At 38.1% G+C, this 18,456-nt stretch overlaps 5 protein-coding genes across 5 annotated transcripts; 1 reads left to right on the forward strand and 4 right to left on the reverse strand.

Moving 5' to 3' along the window:
• Nucleotides 1-61: 61 nt before the first annotated feature.
• MONOS_3325 (uncharacterized protein) lies at nt 62-5,974 on the reverse strand (the record flags this gene model as incomplete). The annotated part of the gene is made up of 1 exon (XM_067873317.1): nt 62-5,974. One exon carries the CDS (start codon nt 5,972-5,974, stop codon nt 62-64), a length of 5,913 nt encoding a protein of 1,970 aa, XP_067728484.1.
• An 821-nt stretch (nt 5,975-6,795) lies between these two features.
• Nucleotides 6,796-7,425, reverse strand: MONOS_3326 (putative nuclear transport factor 2; the record flags this gene model as incomplete). The annotated part of the gene is made up of 3 exons (XM_067873318.1): nt 6,796-6,969; nt 7,027-7,191; nt 7,312-7,425. 3 exons carry the CDS (start codon nt 7,423-7,425, stop codon nt 6,862-6,864), a joined length of 387 nt encoding a protein of 128 aa, XP_067728485.1. The 3' UTR covers nt 6,796-6,861.
• Nucleotides 7,426-7,491: 66 nt separating this feature from the next.
• MONOS_3327 (putative RNA-binding protein pno1) lies at nt 7,492-8,595 on the reverse strand. The gene is made up of 6 exons (XM_067873319.1): nt 8,288-8,595; nt 8,187-8,231; nt 8,073-8,133; nt 7,889-8,006; nt 7,766-7,836; nt 7,492-7,665 (listed from the first exon to the last, which is right to left on the reverse strand). The coding sequence occupies exons 1-6, from the start codon at nt 8,558-8,560 to the stop codon at nt 7,598-7,600; spliced, it is 636 nt and encodes a 211-aa protein (XP_067728486.1). The 5' UTR covers nt 8,561-8,595; the 3' UTR covers nt 7,492-7,597.
• A 29-nt stretch (nt 8,596-8,624) lies between these two features.
• On the forward strand, nt 8,625-11,284 carry MONOS_3328 (phosphoglucomutase (PGM)). Its single transcript, XM_067873320.1, has 6 exons — nt 8,625-8,749; nt 8,799-9,603; nt 9,682-9,922; nt 10,147-10,468; nt 10,567-10,650; nt 10,761-11,284. Exons 1-6 carry the CDS (start codon nt 8,666-8,668, stop codon nt 10,983-10,985), a joined length of 1,761 nt encoding a protein of 586 aa, XP_067728487.1. The 5' UTR covers nt 8,625-8,665; the 3' UTR covers nt 10,986-11,284.
• Nucleotides 11,285-18,358, reverse strand: MONOS_3329 (uncharacterized protein). Its single transcript, XM_067873321.1, has 6 exons — nt 17,620-18,358; nt 16,560-17,536; nt 13,095-16,399; nt 12,538-12,958; nt 11,995-12,352; nt 11,285-11,870 (listed from the first exon to the last, which is right to left on the reverse strand). The coding sequence occupies exons 1-6, from the start codon at nt 18,324-18,326 to the stop codon at nt 11,648-11,650; spliced, it is 5,991 nt and encodes a 1,996-aa protein (XP_067728488.1). The 5' UTR covers nt 18,327-18,358; the 3' UTR covers nt 11,285-11,647.
• Nucleotides 18,359-18,456: the final 98 nt, after the last annotated feature.

Below are 18,456 nucleotides of genomic sequence, written 5' to 3' on the forward strand. Positions count from 1 at the left end.
TCATTTAATAAATATGTAATCAAAACACATAAAAAACTGACACTATAATCTATAAAATAAATCACTCCTCAAGAAAAGGCTCTTGTGAATCTGAAGGAATATCAATCTGTTTTGTGGTTGTTCCGTAATCATAAATATTGCTTGAGATAGCTGTGTTTTCCTCTTTTATCCTCATCCACCCCTGAAAGTCTGAATTTATCGAACTTAAAAGGCTCTTCTTTTCTTCGTATTCAGTAAGCAGCATCTTCTTCCTCCATCGTCTTCGCACAAAAAGCAATGCCACTGCAAACCCAACACCAACAACTACAGCAGAAACAGCAATTATAATTATCATCATCGTATCGTCAACCACACCAGAATTATTTCCTTCGCTCACACGTAATGGAACTGTTGTCAAATCTTTGTTGAATGCACTCTCAGTTGAAAACTTCAGCACAACATACACATCTGATCCATCAGCACGCTCCATTGCATCAAGAGGAAATATCGCAGAAACTGCATTCTCGTTGCCACTGTTCAATTTATCTGCCACTGCAATTTCTACCAATTCGTCTGTAAATTTTCCTGCATTTGTCTGATTTGCGAGCAGCACCATCAAAAGATTACAGTTCAAAAGGTATTTTCCCTTCAGAGTCACTTCATATCTCTCTCCACTTTTCGCACTTGAAACATTTACAGGGTGAGGTGTAAACAAACTCGACATCATATCAGAGGGGAAGCCAACAAGCGAGCAATTGTCGTTTTCAATCCAGAAATTGTCCGGAAATTCCTCGTTGATTTCTTCTTCCCTTTGTTCATTTTGGGTTCTGAGACCTGATTTTATGCTTCTGACTTTGTATTCTAAATTTGTTGAGCTTCCAGCACCTTTTAAAAGCTCAATAGTACCTTTATCATCATTTTCCTGTGCTTCTCCGATTTTGCATTTAATATTGTGAGCAACGCTCGGAAATGCCTCTAATTCAATAGAGTTCCCTTTCATTGACCCAACGTCAATCGATAAATAGCTGTTTTCAGAGTAAATAGCTCCCTCAAGCTTTGTTCTGAACGTTGTATTGCGCACATATGCTAAGCTATCAACAAAACTCAAAAAAGAACTGCTCCAAAAACAAATGTCATTTGCATCGTCTTTCTGCATATTATCAGTTGAAGAAGACACATTCACATACAAAAAGCTGCAACCTGCTATTTCAACATAGCTACATCTATTTGTAGCCAAAAAGAAGCCTTTTCCAGAGACATGCGAATTGAAGGAGACGCTTGTGTTAACGAACTTAAGAGGAACATGAAGAGGAATCGAAGACTTCTCATCGTGCGAGGAAGTGTTCAGATTTGAATGAGAAGAAGACAACGCCTGATTATGTGAAGATATGTTTGAGGAGAAGGATGTTGTTGTAAAAAGTGAAGTGGATTCTGTGAAGCGGTTATGTGCACTGATTTTAAAAAAACTCTTTTCCTTCGTTGAAAATAAAATCAGCGATTTTTGATCATTTACAGTTATGTTATTTAAGCTGCATTCATTCAACTGCACATTCACTTTGCTTTCGTCGACCAGCTCGAAACAGTCAATGAAAAAAGATTCGCTTCTAAATTGAACTTTATTAAGATTCATCAAAGTACATAAGAGCGTTCCAGCTTCAATTTTGAATATAGTAGGAATGATCATTAATTCATTTAAAGATGAAATGGTACAGCGTTCAATTTCAAATGTTCCTTCATCATCAATAAGAAAGAGACAGCTCACAGGCAAATTGGCAGTGATCTTGATGTTCGTGTTATTCATTCTGCAATTTCCTTTGATAACCACATGAACATCCATTTGTTCATTACATTTGCAAAGTTTTGATTTTTGTTTAATTCCCTGCCTTTTATTTACTTCCTGTTCGCTTTTTTCAAATAACAGCCCAGCTCTATCTGCTTCTCCTTCCACAGAAAGTGAATTCCACATAACAGAATTGAATATTGAAGGCTCTCCTACAATATGAAGTGTGAGATGCTCATCTTTGTCTTCTTCTCCAAAGATTTGCATCTTTCGAATGAAATCTGGAATGCTCTGATAGGAATTTTGAACTTTCTGTGAAATTGACGATGTTGGAGATGTCAAATGTGTCATCGCATAATTCACTGTGCGACAAGGATCGTCTTCGCTTCCACAGAAAAAGATGTCCCAACCACTTTCCTGCTTTTCATAGCCATCGTTTATACACTGTGAAAAATTGCTAGATGAATGTGAAGAAAAAGTTGAAGTTTGCTCAGTTCTACAGTTCTTCGCTAAGCTATCATATCCGCTAACATAAATAATTGAATTTCGATATGCAGCAAACTCAAGATAATCAACTATTTCCCCATCTTCTTCACTTTCTGCTACGATAGAATTTTGCTCCCTCCAAAGTGGATGATGGAAATTGATCCCAAATTTCTTCGATTCGTCTTTGTTAATGATGCTTGTGCATCTGAAGAAGATGTCATTTCCAGTATTTGCCTTGTTTTCGAACAAGCAAACGTCCTGGAACACAAAAGGAAACGTTGACAAATCGAATTCCAAATAGATTGCACCTCCTTTCGTTTCCTTCTCATGAAGTTGTGTGTCAAGACCATCATTGCAAAAGGTGCAATTTTTGAATAATAGCTCGGAACTCTCTTCAGCTTCATCGTCTTCAGAAGCTGTTGAAGAATCTTTTCCGTCACGCTTTTTCCCGCTCCAGTAAATACATCCGCCATAAGGCTCAAAATTATCGGGACTCATTAACCCACTTAATGATGAGTTGTGCAATTCGAGCTTTTGTCGAGGACTTTCTCTGCTTCGAAGAAGTCGTCCTCCCAAAATTTCTTCTGCGTTTCCAGAAGATTTCTCTGAATCAGTCAGATCATTCATTTTGATGAACGACAAATTCGATATCAAGATGGTCTGTCTGTTCATCTGATCCATCCATTCCGTATCTTGAGACTTATCTGGAGAAATAGAGATCATGTCGTGTTTAATCTTCATATTTTCTATTGAAACGTCTTTCAACTGCAACAAATCTGCATCATATACAATGTTGAACAAAGCTGCAGTGATCAAAGTTTTATCGCCTTTGATGCTCAGATTATCGAAAGTCACATCTCCTCCTTCAATGTTAAAAAGCATATAGTCAATGGACTGTTCTTCTGTTATTGAAGAAAAGGAAATAATCATTTTTATCCACAACGAAGCACCTCTGATAACAGTAATAGCATTCTTTGTGTTGTTTGTCATTGGATGCAACACAAGATTAACTCTTTCGAATTTTACACTTCCGTTTAACAAGATTACTTCTCTCCAGCTGCTGCTGTATTTAACGTTCACTTCCACTTTTCCTGCAATCCCTAGTTCGTTCGACGAGCAGATTTCTGCCTTCTCCAAAATAGTAGGCAGCGTCAGATATGCAAGATCAACAACAATCAACCTGCGAGGCTCGTCAAGATGAGCCCATCCATATGATAAAGAACGACACGGGAGATTGAAAGTTCCACAGCGTGTAAAATCTACTCCACGAGACGACGAAACAAATATCGTTGAGTTGCTATAAACAGAAAGAAATTCCTTTATACTGATGCCTTTTTTATAATTCCCTATATCAAAGCCTCCAATTTGAGTTCCATCAACAGATTCGTCAACAAAGCTGAATATCCTTTGGATATTAATATCTGGTAAGAAGTATGTAAAAATCCTCATATCTCGATATTTTTCGGCAGAATTATTGAAAAATGATAATTGGTCCAAAATTAATGATGCATCTTTCAAAATGCTAAATGACAATGCACCTCCGCTTTTAACAGCAGAACATGATTTAAACGAACTATTTGTAATTGCAAAGTATGCTCCATCATGCATTGAACATTCAGCAAAGCCACCAAACGGCGAAACAGTTGTTATCAAATTTGTAGTGATATTTCTAACAGCAACATAATTTGATTGATAAAATACTCCATTAAATAAAACAGAATATTCATGATGGGTGCTGATATTTTGAAAAACGCAATCGAGAATAGTTAGTTGTGTTGATACCAAAACACTAAGAATGGAACGAATTGTACCAGCTGGTATGCAACAAAAAAGACTTCCAATAATTGTGAGAGACGCATCATTAGCCAAATGGAAAAAATAAAACCATTTAAATGTCGCTGGTGAAAATAACATTTCACGAGCAGCTGAATATCCTCCGATATTGTGAGATGGCTTGCTTTCACTGTCATACTTAAAGACAATGTGATCAAGAGAAATTGTTGAAGGGTTTTCATAATTTGCTGTGTGAAAAATAGAATTATATGGATACATCTCCATTTTCGGGCACAAAATAGTCAGATTCATCACTTTGAACGTGGTGTTTGAAAGAAGAAAAACTGTACCAAAAAATGCAGTAAAATTATAGGTTCCAATGGAAATTACTCCACCGTTGTTTCCATCAATCTCTAAATCTATTCCATCAATTATGCAACTTGCATCTTCAAACGTTTTCGCATCCGAATCAATTGAGAATTTAACATCTTCGCTCTTTGCAATACGAGTTAAAGCTTGAAAAATATTCCGACATGTCAGTTTCGTTGAAGAGCCACACGCAGCATTGTACTTTGCAGTGGAATCTAATTCAATAACGCGCTGAGCTATTTCAAGTGACTTTGACAGAAAAAATATTTCATCAGGTTTGCTCCGTTTCATCTGAACGACAGCTCCTTCTTTCAGCTTGGACGTTTTGCACAGAGAAAAGAGCTTGAGTCCATCATCATAATCCGCTTCACTCACAACAAAAGCATCATGCCCATATTTATCTGCAGTATTTACTGCGAAATAGCTCATATATATGCAATAAAAATCTTGGTTACATAATCGTCTATCACAGCTCAAAAATATTGCATCTGCAACAACTACGTAAATTGCTCCTCCATAATTAGCCTTGCAGCTGGAAAAATCACACTCAGAAACAAGGGCCTGATCTTCAACATCCTTCAGATAAAGTCCTCCCCCACTTCTTTTTGATGCACATCCCGTAAACACACTTTGCACGCAAACTGGCTCTACTTCTTCGAAGAATTCTTCTGGATCGGAATTCCACTCTGTTTGCATTTTCATATCATTTCCTTCATGTGGAAAGTTGTTTCTTTCACGAATTTGTGAGTAATTATTTTGATGCCATATTGTGTGATTTCCGCAAAAGTTAGTTTTTCTTTCAGGTATCTGTGATAATTTGCGCTCGAATACGACACATGCATCAGCATTCGAACTGCAATCGAAAAACAGGCATTTCCTGATTGCTGGAGAACGAATGCTGATCACATGAACAGCTCCAGCAGCTGTCTCAACATTTTTATTTTCATTTTCACAGATAATATCTTGGAAAGAAGAGTTTTCAAGTGTCACAGCCACATTTCCTTTCACAAAGATAGCTCCTCCAGACCCAATTTTGTTCTTGCAACTTTCAAAGCTGCTCCTCTTCACAGTTAGTGTAACAAGCGCTTCATCTTGTGTGTTAACAAAGATGCATTGGCCAGATTCAAAACCTAAAATTCTCTTCCAAATACATAAATCAAAGGTAAATTCTTTATCAACCGAAGGATCCAGTACGACTCTTTTGAGAGTTTCGTTTGTGTAGTGCTTATTTTCCCATCGAGAGCAAGAGATGTGTGTTGTGTTAAAATTATCCAACGAGCGCGCATCAGCAGAGATCGAAGGAATTAGCACGCCATCATACACGCCGTACACATGATTGAAAGCAGAATTTGAAATTGTTATAGAGCAAGAGTTTGGATTTTGTTCTTGCATGCTCGCATTTTGCTTTGCACTGATATTGAAAAAAGTAGAATCAAGAAGCTCCAATGTTGATTCAATTACAGATGAAGCAAAAAATGTGGTCGATATTAAAACAGATGAAAATGATGAAGATGACACAGTAACTGAAACAGAAGGATTCCAAATAGGAGAATCACTTTTCATGAACACAAACGAATTCATTTCCATCGAATCTATCCGCGATAAAACTGAAATGTTCTTGAGCTGTAAAACGCTTCCTGTTTTGGCAAATGAGCAGCCTAATTGTTGTTCTCTCGAAAAAACAATGCAACTAACAACAGAAACATTCGAAAAGCCATCTTGCAAAATCGTGGAATCCCCGTAGCTGGAAATAATACATTCTCTTTCGGTCAAAATCGTTGAGTTTGAAATTCTCATTTTCGTAAGCAAACAGCTCATTTCATTCATGACTTGTTTATTCCAAATTTTTGAAAGTTTTCCTTTCGCAGATGGGTCATTGCAACTATTTTCCATGTAAAATGCTCGACGTTTTCTGTTTCTATCGGAAATTAGCACTGCAGTTTGGCCCGAAGCATCAGTGAAGCAATTTGGATCATTTTCAATTACGAAAGATTTATAATCTGATTTACACGAAGACCCTCCTTGAAAAAAAATACTTTCAATTACATAATTAATAAGCAAACATAAAATAAACATTTAACATGTATCAAATAAATTAACCAAGTAACAAAATCTGCAAAAAATATTTTTTAATTTTGGGCATTGTTTAAAATCTTTTTTGTTTGAAATATGATTTTCTTTTTTTTTAATGAAACAAACTGAAAGAAGCATTTATTATTGTGAAAAAACACATTTCCTTATCTATTTGTTTTATTCAAACAGTCTGAAAGAAATTTATCACATTTTTAATGAAAATTTTTTGATAAATCAATTTCAATCTTCAATGTTTTATCTCCACTTTTGAAGAAGTGCAAAAAATAAACCATGTTTTCTTATAAAAAACATTAGCGTTGATTTTTGCAACTTCTTTTTGTTATGCTTGCACCCCACAAAAATAAAAAGTGAATTGTTTGTTAAAAAAGAAAATAAATTTTTTATGCGATTCTTGTACGGAAGAATTGATTAGCAACATAAAAGTTGGTTCCATTTGGAACTAAATGGAAGTATTCCGCGAACAGTGTTGATGCTGTAGTACCAGCAACCTAAATTATCATTAAAAAGTGAAAAAATAATCTTTTCAGCATAAATTAACAACAAGCCTGAACTTCCCCAATGACCATCGCATGGAAACAATTTGGACCAGGACTTGGCTGAATTGAAAAATGCTTTGGGGTGTGTTTCATTTGTGGAAGTCCTTTCAATTGAGTAAGAATTGCAGCTCCAACAAACTCTTTTCCTTCCATTGTCATAATTGAAGTCGGTTGCTAAACGCAATCAAAAACGCAATCACATAAATTTATAATCAAATGTATATTTATTTAAAAACGTAAACATAATCAAGCGAATCACAATTGAATAAAAAACTAAAAATATATTGTTCAGACATATAATGTGTTAAGACCCTCACGATTCGTATCGAGAAGAGTGTAGTATCTTTGTAATGTTTCGGTTGCAAGTTGTTGTACAGATGAAGATGCTGCTTGAGGAGTTGCTGCCATTGACAAAAATGTTTATGCTGATCAAACCTTATTTTAGTACTTGAGGATTGCTTGCATAAAAATAAAGTTATAATTAATCAATATTTATTAAAATTTTACAATAGTAAATTGCATTTTAACGAAATGAAATGCATTTACATTTTTTTTTGAAATGTAAAATATGAAATAAGCATTAGAAATGCTCAGCTGCTCTATGCTGAACAGTTCTAAGATGTCCATAAACTTTTCCAGGCGGAGAACCTTTTGAAATTAGAGTTACAATGATAAATTGAAAAAAAAAATTGAAAAATCAATAATATTAATTTAATTATTTTAAAAAAATACGAATAGAGGCACAAACCAAGAATCAGGGAACATACAGCGTCTTTTGCAAGAGCAATATTTGCATATGAGCCAAGTATATGAACTTTGCTGTCATATTCAATATAAATAAAAGCACTTTAAAAATTGAACAAATACAAACTTGTCAGCAAGAACAATTCTAGTCTTTGTAGAATTCTCGATTGCAAATTTCATAGAACCATCTTTTCCAGCAATTCTCCCAATACCTCGTGATAGATGATCACCTTGAAGGGATTTTACTGTTTGATTGTTTATAGTTAAAAAGAGCTAAATAAACAATTTTCAAAAAATAAATATGTATAAACCATCTTGTATTTCAAAGGTGTCAAGGAAAAGATCATCAAGCTGTATGAGGGCAACAGCATCCTGAATAAACAATTAGATAAAAAGACATATGAAAAATAAAGAAATACTCAAACTCTCTGTTCAAATCCAAGCATGAACGCTGTCAAATAATCTACAGCCTAATGAGTTGAATTTTACAAATATTAAAAAAATTTATGAAAACAACAAATCAAACCTTTTGAAGAGCAGATGTTTCTGCTGAAGGTCCAGGTCGGAGATGTATGATATTTCGTACATCATCGAATTTGAATTGAAGTTTAAGGTGCTCCACAATAGGCTTTACAATCGCGACGAAGTTTTCTTGAAATGGAGTAAGTCTGTTCCTTGGAACATAGATTGTTCTTTCTTGAACAAATCCTGTAGCTTGCGGTGCAGAAAGCGCATCAAATTGTGGTATTGGTGTAGGAACGACGGAACTTGTTGATGGTTCCTCTATGTCCATGGACATGCTTAAAACAATAAAACAATAATAAGATTTATTTTACTATGGGCGAATGAAACTGTTTAATGAAGGGAGAGATCTGTTCATTTTCTGATTTATTTGTTCAGAGTAATGGCATCAACACTTTCGCTCAAAACTGTTCCTACAAAACCATTTCCGGATGCTCTTGCAGGTACTTCTGGATTGAGAAAGAAAGTTTGTTTTGCACAACAAGCAAATTTCATGCTATTTTATATTTTGACAGGTTCCTGTTTTTATGCAAGAAAACTATGTTGAAAACTGGCTCGAAGCATTATTTTTCACGCAACCACCTCCGGCTGGAAAAGAAAGCATCCTTGTTACAGGTGGAGACGGGAGATTTTACAGCGAAGTTGTAATCCAGAAGGTCATGAAAATGGCACTTGCACACGGCTACAAGAGGATTATTGTTGGAAAAGATGGAATCCTGTCAACTCCATCGGTATCAGCAATTATACGAGAAAGAAAAGCGGATGGCGGCGTGATTCTGACTGCTTCACATAACCCTGGAGGGCCAACACAAGATTTTGGAATGAAATACAACATTAGCTCCGGTGCTCCCGCACCAGAAGGTGTTATGCATGCACAATATGAACACTCACAAAAACTTACATCTTACACAATTGCAGATGTTCCAGATTTTGACATTTCAAAGGTTCAGACAATCATTCCCTTTTCAGGAGTGACAATTGAGATCATTGATCCATGTGACATTTACATCAACTTGATGAAGCAAATATTTAATTTTGATCTAATAAAATCTTTGTTCCAGAGGAAACATTTCAAATTTACTTTTGACGCTTTGCATGGAGTGACCGGACCATATGCATTGAGACTATTCCACGAAGAATTTGGATGTCCCGTTGAATGCCTGATGAATTGCAATCCACTTCCTGATTTTGGTGGCTTGCATCCAGATCCCAATCAGGTGTATGCGCACACGCTGGTTGAACGGATGTATGCTGATAGCTCCAACTGTCCAGACTTTGGTGCTGCTTGCGATGGCGATGGTGATCGTAACATGATCCTTGGTTTGACATTGATGTTAATTATGCTATTTTCCGTTTTAATAATGCAATTATATTTTCATTTTCACTCCTAAATTACAGGAAATCATTGCTTTGTCAACCCAGCTGACTCTCTTGCCATTATTGCTGAATCAGCATCTGAGTGCATACCATTCTTTGCACGTGAAGGCGTTAAAGGCGTTGCACGCTCTTCCCCAACTGCTCCTTGTGTCGACAGAGTTGCAGCAGCTAAATCTATTCCTTGCTATGAAACTCCAACAGGATGGAAATTCTTTGGGAATCTGATGGATGCAGGTAAGATTTCTATATGCGGAGAAGAAAGGTTTGCTTAAAGTGGGAAAGAGAAAAAGATAAAGAGATTCTTTTTATCTATGAAGATTCGCAAGAAGCTTTTTAATGTATAAAATGGAAAACAAATGACAAATAAAAGCTTATTCATACGTTGATGCTTTTGTTTTTTTTAAAACTGTTGAACGTTTTTTTGAAAATAACAATAATCTTCTTTCTTTTTTTCCTATTTTACAATTATTCTTATTATTTCTTTAGCTTTGGAACAGGTTCGATTCACATCCGAGAAAAAGACGGATTGTGGGCAGTTTTGTGCTGGCTGTCAATAATTGCACACGAAAGCAACAAGAGATATCCTCTGAGTGGTTCATCTTCTTCTTCTGCAGCTCCTTCCTCTGCTGACTCAAGCGCAGAGGGGAAAGTTGTTTCTGTGCAGGAAATAATGGATGAGTATTGGACCAAACATGGGAAATACTTCATTCAGCGACACGATTACGAAGGTGTTGACTCAACAAAGGCTCATTCTCTTTATGACACGCTGAGAGACACACTTGCAGGAAAGTCTGAAGAAGAACTCAAAGTGTGCTAATATCTTTCTGCTTTTTTTTACCAGAATAATTTTTCAATAATAAATATTTTTTGTCATATGATCCCTTTTCTTCAATATCAATCTGATAGAAAATCACTGGAGACGACAATGCAAAATCGTGCGATGTGTTCAATTACACAGATCCTGTTGACGGTTCCTATTCGCCAAACAACGTGTGCAATCATTGTTTAATTTACATTTTTTTGAAACAAATATATTTTTTAAAAAAACATGAAATGAATTTACAAATGCTATCTTTTTATTGAACATCAAACTTATTTAGGGAATCCGCTTCAAGTTTGTTGATGGATCTCGATTTGTTGTTCGTCTGTCAGGTACCTCATCATCCGGAGCAACTATTCGTGTGTACTACGAGAAATACAGCGACGACAAGGCGCAATTCCACAAAAAAGAAGCTGAGGTTTTAGAGCCTCTTGTTGCTACGTTTTCGAGAGTGTCAAAGATCAGAGAAATCACAGGATTTGAAAAGCCAACTGTTATCACGTAATTTGATATAATCCAAAGCAACTTATGTTTAGGCAGCTTTTCTAAATGCGTTCAGATTGGTGCTTGCAATATATTAGAAAAATAGAAAAGAGTCCAAACAATAACCATGTTTTTATAAGTATTTCTTTTTATGAATAACATTTTTGATAATATTGTTTTTTGTTTTTGAAAAATTATGTTTTTCCCATTCTTGTTCATTGACTTGAGCCCTTCTTTTATTGAAAACATTCATCACCGTTGATGCCAATTCGATGTAAATAGTTATTTTTTAATCGAACATTTGGCGTATTTCATTATTCATATGGTTCTATAGCAAAGATTGTTCTTTATTTTTAAAAAATCTAAACATTTTGAAGGTGATATGAAAAATAAAAAATTGAGCAAACAAACAATAATCTCCAAAAACAATAAGGCAACATAAATGGATTCATTGGAAACAATATATTAAGCGAACTAAATGAAATGAAATAATTGTGAAACAAGATTCGTATCAATTTGAATGGAGAAAATTTTAGTGATAAATATGGAAAATGAAAAAATAATCAACGACTACTGAAAAAAAATAAACCAGAATCGTAAAAACAAAAAACTTAGAAAAAAAAAGTTAAAGAGAAGAAGAAGAAAAGATTAATAATTTAACAGCAAGCGATTCTAAAACAGTTCTCAAATAGAAAGATTGTACTTTTCTCTGATGATTGATGGACCAACAGTCGAAGTGTGCTTATGAGATGAAGTGCACCACCGAGGAAGATACGACAAGATTACTCTGTGAAACTCAGTTCGCCCAGAATACGACACAAACATTTCGATAAATACAGGAAGCTTAGTCAAAGGAACATATTCCTCACGAAGATATGCGGGAGATGCGGAAATATCAAATTCAATGCTGTTGAAATGGATAAGAAATAAGCAAGATGAAAATTAAAAAGAATGAGAATAAAGAAAATGGCAACAAAAAAATTGAAATCGAAAGTTAATAATTTTTAAGTTTAATATTGTTATTCACATACATTGCATCATCAAGTGATCCAACAAATATTATGTTTTGTGTCATTTTCCCATTTTTGTCCACTTTCGCAGTGAAAGACTGTGTTTTCGCATTGACAGTCACAGACACAGTCATTCCATCTATGTAATTTGCATATTCCTTTCCGAACTGAAACAGCAATGCAACCTCACTCGGATTCAATGGGCTGGTCGCTGTGAATGCAGTGCTGGTTGAGAAGACAAACTGGGCGCCTTTCAGATGCTGCGAGGTGCTGTTGATGGGAATTGCGTGTGATTCGGTGATGGCAGGGACGGACACGCTCATTCCTTTGAAGGCATCGTCCTGATGATCAACCGAAAGAGACACCAGCGGAGTAAATCCTGAATTGCGGATGATATTATAAATAAATAAATAAATAAATAAAAATATTAATCAAAGATAAAAAAAAGATTAGTACAATTGAGCAGAATAATTGAAAAGTTAAATCAAAAATTGTATGAGAGAAAAAAAATATGCAAATAGACAATAATTTCACTCAACAAATATAGGTCAATTGGAAGCATACCATCACCAACAGTAAGAGTCTTGTCAGTTGTCAATGTTCTGTCGAATCCCAACTTCCTCATCTCTTCCTCCAGCTGTTTTCTGTGCCTGTCATTGCCTCCAGCTGTTGAAAACCCGCCGTCAGCAAAAGTGACTGGGAACGGAGAAAGAAGAACACGCTTAGCAGATGAGTTGCTGTTCAATGCTCCGATGATGTCATTAGGCGATGGAGTGGAGTTTGGAATGGCTGAAAAGTCAGCCTGCACAACCTCCTGTGTGATGACAGGGAGTGGAGAAGTGGGTGTGAAAGGAGGGAGGAAGAACGAGATGATCAGCAGCAGAACTGCCAGGCACAGCACACAAAGTGCTGCAATGGCATGTAGCCGCACAGCTCTTGCATGGGAGAGAAGATACAGGAACCCAATGGACATTGCCAATGATATCTGAATTGTTAAAATAAAAGAGGAAAAAAGAATTAAAGAATCAAAGAAAGAAATAATAAATGGATGAAAGTTAATTTTGCAATCAAATAACACGAGTTTAATTTATTTAAAAAGAAGTCAGAATAAAAGAACATACAATCATTCCAATCCACACATCGCCCATTGGCCACACAACAGATAGAGGGAAAAATGACTGCCAGAAGTGATAAACAGGCGAAAACAAGAACCACGACGACACAAGAATTCCGATGCACAGCAGAGTAAATCTGGCAAAGTTGAATACGACGTCTGTGATCTCCAGTTTTGTCTGCTTGGCGTTCTTTTCTTCAGCAAGCAGCCTCGAAAACTCGCTTGCGACTTGCTCTTCAGAGCGGGGGCCAGGTGCGATTGGTGTAAGGTTGGCGAGTGGATGAGTGGTTGGCTGGTATGAGGGATAGGATGAAGGAGGCACTGGAACATCAACAGCTGCCTGGCTGTAATAGTCTGTGGCTGGCTGAGGCATCTCCTGGGGAAGATAGCTGGATTCAGGTGAATATGAAGAGGAAGAAGAAGAGGATGCTGATGGAACAGAAGTCTCCACCGCATTCGGACTTGTTGGTGATGTTGTTGTGAACAGAAGTGATGAAGCAGTCGCTGCGTGGTGCACACCCGACACGAATGGATCCCACGAAAGAGGTGGAACAGGAGCTGAGACATTTGATGATGATGACGAAGACTTCATCTTTTCTGGTGCGATGGCAGAACGAGTAGGAGAGACAGGCTCGCAATATTGTGGCTTTTGTGTGTGTCTGCTGTGATGATGGCTGCCATATCTCTCTTCAGCACGTACTCCAAATTGAGGTTCATGAGAACGGTGATGATGATGACGATGATGGCGATGGTGATGATTTCCACTCGGATTAGGATAATTATCAGTGTAGTTGTAATAGTTCGTGCCTGGCTGTGCAGATGATGGAATAATCGACTGAGTTGCGTGGTGCGATGGACGAGGTGTTGTCATGCTGCTGTTGTGTGGTTTGTGTGAATAGTCGTCGTCTTGAATGAATGTCTGCCTCTTCTTGTAGATCTTTCCTCGCCTTCTGAACAAAGGATTGCCTTGTTTGCCCTCATCTTCGGGCTCCTCTTCTCTCATCTGCCTTCCCTTCTGCATCACCATCTTCTCCAGCATCGCTGGCGTGTTCTGCCCTCCTTTCTCCATCTGCTTCAGCGCCTTCTTCTTCAGTGGCACTTCTGTCCACGGCGCAATAGTTCCATCGCCTCTCTCTCCTCCACTGCCTTCCATTCCGAGCATCTTCCCACCCCCTATCCACTCCGTTCGCATTGCCCTTCTCTCCAGCTCCATTTCCAGCTCCTGAATCTCCCTCTCCTTTTTCTTGTCCTTCGCTGATGATTTCTTCTTCTCCAGATGCACTTTTGGCCCACGTGAGTGTGTCACATATGCCAATACCTGTCCTGGTGGAAGAGGCGGAAGCAGATCTTCAACAGAAGACGAGATGCCACTTGGTGGAACGGCAGGCGATGCTTCCACGTCTGTCAGCTTGCGCTGCTTTGTTGGAGTGGAATAAGAAGAAGACGAAAGAGGAGGCACAGGTGGCATGTGGTATGCGACAGAAGAGCATCTGGAGTGGATGTGGGAGGAAGGATAGCCCTCTCTGTCGGGTGAGCGTGAACGAGGAACAGCAGTCATCGGCTCCAGTGACGATGGCTGGAACTGGGCAGTGACAGAACTGTACTGCGAGGTGTGGAGGTTCTGGTGATGGTGATGATGGTGGTGATGATGGGGATTGTGGTGGTGATTGTGATTGTGTTGATTACGATGACTCTGTTGTTGTTGCTGTTGTGGTTGTTGTGGTTGCTGATTATGTTTGGAGGAATGCTGCTGCTGATGATGTGCATGTGTTGAATGAGGGCGTGAGTGAGTGTGTGAAGACGAGTGACGATGTTCTTTGTCCTTTTTGTGCGTCTTGTGCTGTTCACTGTCACTCGAGTCTGACCCCCAAAATGGCTCTGATTTCAACTTCGATCCAGCAGCTGCGCCTGTCCCTTCATTCGCTTTCTCTGCTTTTGTCTTCTTTGCCTCTTCATTTTGAGTCAATGAGGCATCCACGCTTCCTTCTTTCAGGGGCTCTTCTTCATTCGCCTTTGCAAGAGGATTCTCAGTCAAGTGCCCAATCTTCTCTTTCGTGTCTTCAACTTCTGCATTTGCACTTGAAGATTCCGCATAAGTTGATATTTTCTCTTTCTCAGCTGCTGCTTCTTCTTTTGAATGCTTCTTTTTGTCTTCTGCTGTGATTTTTGGTGTGCTAAGGACAGAATCTTCAGCTGAAACTGCTTTCTTTCCTGTTCCATCTTCAATTGGATCCTTCTTTTGATTCCTCTTCCTTCGTCTTCTTTCTGATCCAGAAGAAGAAGATGATGAAGACGAAAATGAAGAAGAAGATGATGGTGAAGAAGAATAAGAAGAAGAAAGAGAAGAATCACTTGAGAACGAAGATGATCTGCTGTAAGATGACCAGCTGGAAGACGGTGAAGATGAATGTGATGTCGAATAAGAGGAATACGAAGAAGAAGAAGGAGAATAACTGGAACGCGACGAATAAGAACTCGACTGGGATTCAGAAGAATACACACTCGATGCTCTTCTTCTGTGTCTTCCTCTTTTCATTTCCTCTTTCCTTCTGCTGTTTCTCTTCTCTTTCCTTTTCCTCACATCGCTGTTGTTGCTTGAGCTATCACTTTCTGCCTGCCGCTCAGCTGCCTCATCGGCTGCATCAATTTGCTCCATCGTCAGCAGAATTGGCTCTCTCTTTTGCTTTTCTGCGCTTTTTGTTGCTTCCCTTTGAACTCTTCCACTGCCCATGCTGTCTCTACTCCCCTTCTTCTCTTTCCCTTCTCTTTCTTCTCCTTTCTCCCCTCTTTCCACTTTCTCTCTGCTTCCCTTTCTTCTCTCCCCTCCTTTTTCCTCATCGATTGGCCTTGTCTTCACAGACTCCTTCACTTTCTGCTCATTTGCACCCATTTCGCCAAACCCATCCTTCGTCAGCACATTCCACTGTGGTGTCTCAAACTCCACCATTTCTTGTACTTTCCCCATTTCCCCCACGATGTTCCATCCTCTTTCCACAATCACCACATCTCTTCTTTGATGTGAAGGCTGCGGGCGAGCAGAGTATTCGAACAGGAACAGTTGCTCATCAAAGTGCCTTATGAGGCATTGCTTTGCCAGAGATAGCACATCGTACAGGAGAATAACCACAACGCCAATCAGAAACTGCACAAGGAACACGAATTGGAGAGGAGAGGAGAAAAGGGCAGTGATCAGAAAGCCGAGCAGCCAGAGGAGACAGCTTGTCATATGCATCATCAGAGATTGATGGGCATGGGTGAGCTCTTCTGAGTCGAAGAAGCACAGGAAAAACAGGCGGTGGACAAGAAGTGTGACTGGATTAATGAAAATAGAAGAAGAGGAAATAAAAAGAAACAGAAAATATGATCACATTTTACAGATTATAATAATGAAAATTTAAGAATTAAATAATTAAAATGTCATAAAACAAAATTTATGTAACAATCAAAAATTCAAATTAGCTAATGTACATACAGCTGAATGCAAACAAGGAGTAGATGAGAATAGCCAGCGAAGGAGTCGACGAGATCGAGTTTGGAGAAATGCTGTGAATAAGAAGAGACACAATAGCACCACCAACAATAGCACCGACCATTCCGATCAGCTGAAGAACAGCAAACATAAATAAATGTTTGAAGTTACCACGCTCCATAAACAGCACCCGGAAAAACACGTAGATTGCAAAGCACCCGCCAACCACACCGCCAATTATCCACCCTGTTTTTGGCTGCATCGCATAGAAAATGCCCAATTCGTCCTGCACAAGATGGAAATCAGACTTCTGCAGTGTTGGCAGTGCTGAGTCAGCAGACAATGCAGTGTAGGATTTGTGGCTGTTTTGATTCCGCTTTTGAATTGTTTGAAGAGAACTTTCTGTTTGAGACGTGGCATTGGCTGAAGAATCGTTTCTTTTAAAATAATCAAAAAAGGAAGATTTGATGTTTGAGCTCGATGACTCAGGAGGAAACTCAATCTGGTTGATGGTGTTTTGGATCAGATCCATCAGCGTGTCTCCCATCATCTGCATTGCTCCCGTCACAAGCGCTGTTTCCGTGTCAACTGTCGTTTCTGTCAGACTTCTCAGTCCTTCCATTGAGAAATGCAGACCAGGAATTGCACTTGTTCTGATCCCAGCTGTCTCTGCGCTGTCGCTCTGTGTACCATCTGACTGCCATTGCACCCCACCTTCCATCAGAGTCTCGAAGGAAGACGTCATTTCAGAGTAAGTTCCTGCCCTCAGCTCATTCCAGGCATCCAAAGGAGAATGACTGGCATCACCTTTTCCGGAATATGCCCTCAGAGTTGATGACATCTGCGAAGCATATGGCTTCTTGGTAGAGCGGGCGTATGCTTCAATCAACCAGGATACGCTGGGCCCTTGTGGAGTAACTTGAACAAGCGAATACTTTCCATTCATGCCAAAGGATTCGAGTGAAACAAATGCACATATACTGAATTTTTTATCAAAAAATGGAAAAATATTGAATATAATAAATACAATTTATGTACAAAGAAATTGGAAAAAAATTAATACTCTTCTGCCCATTGATGCTGATGCAGAAATCCATAAATAGAAGGAGATCCAGGAGCAAACGAATAACCGTCAAAAAAGAAGATAATTGGATATCTTATTTGGAATGAAGGAGAAAAAGTACGAGCAAGAATATCAATGATACCCAACATGATAGCAGAACCAACTTTTCCACGCGCCACCGCTGGTCCTGAAAGAGAGCTATCAAAAGATGAATAAATTAAAAGACTATTTGTATTATGACTTTTTGATGCAGTATTTGTTAATTTAACAGCAATATAAGGAGAACTTCCAAATGAAGTGAACACGTTGTTTTTATGTCGAAATCCGCTTGTAGTTCCATTTATTATATCCATTTCTATATTGCTGGTTGCAGAAGAATTAATATTTTGAAGAACGTCATATATAAATTTCTGTGTAGATTTCCAACCATCGGTTCCATATGCAGTATATGTATCTTTCAATACATCGGACATTGGTTTTAAATATTTTTCACGAACAGTTGCTTCAGAGAAGACCGAAGAAGAATCATAAACAGTTCCAGGAGATTTGGTGCTATTTTGTACACTAAACAGCATCACAAAATTCACTATCGCAAACAAAACAAAGCCAAATATTATCCAAAAGCAAAATGTTGACGAAGTGAGAGCATTAAGGCATTTTTGCTTCTTGGATAGTTTTCTTGGCCTGTTCTCTTGTTCTGCATACATTAACTTTAATGAGCGAAGGAAATGACTTCTATAATAAATGAGATACAGAAAATATAATAAACAAAACAGATATAAGTATATTTACAACAGAAAAGCAAGGCACACATAATTTGATCGCTAAACCCTTATT

The sequence above is a fragment of the Monocercomonoides exilis genome (genome assembly GCF_001643675.1).
Source record: "Monocercomonoides exilis strain PA203 chromosome Unknown scaffold19-1596985, whole genome shotgun sequence".
In the NCBI taxonomy this organism is placed as follows: domain Eukaryota; phylum Preaxostyla; order Oxymonadida; family Polymastigidae; genus Monocercomonoides; species Monocercomonoides exilis.

Coding starts and splice junctions, on each gene's coding strand:
- MONOS_3329 (XM_067873321.1), bottom strand. CDS start 18,326: ATGTATGCAGAACAAGAGAACAGGCCAAGAAAACTATCCAAGAAGCAA. Junction 17,537..17,619: donor CAGCATCAATGGGCAGAAGA/GTATTAATTTTT, acceptor TAAAAAATTCAG/TATATGTGCATTTGTTTCAC. Junction 12,959..13,094: donor ATGTGTGGATTGGAATGATT/GTATGTTCTTTT, acceptor TTAACAATTCAG/ATATCATTGGCAATGTCCAT.
- MONOS_3328 (XM_067873320.1), top strand. CDS start 8,666: ATGGCATCAACACTTTCGCTCAAAACTGTTCCTACAAAACCATTTCCG. Junction 9,923..10,146: donor TCTATATGCGGAGAAGAAAG/GTTTGCTTAAAG, acceptor TTATTTCTTTAG/CTTTGGAACAGGTTCGATTC. Junction 10,651..10,760: donor GTTCCTATTCGCCAAACAAC/GTGTGCAATCAT, acceptor AAACTTATTTAG/GGAATCCGCTTCAAGTTTGT.
- MONOS_3327 (XM_067873319.1), bottom strand. CDS start 8,560: ATGTCCATGGACATAGAGGAACCATCAACAAGTTCCGTCGTTCCTACA. Junction 8,232..8,287: donor AAACATCTGCTCTTCAAAAG/GTTTGATTTGTT, acceptor TCAACTCATTAG/GCTGTAGATTATTTGACAGC. Junction 8,134..8,186: donor TGCTTGGATTTGAACAGAGA/GTTTGAGTATTT, acceptor TTGTTTATTCAG/GATGCTGTTGCCCTCATACA.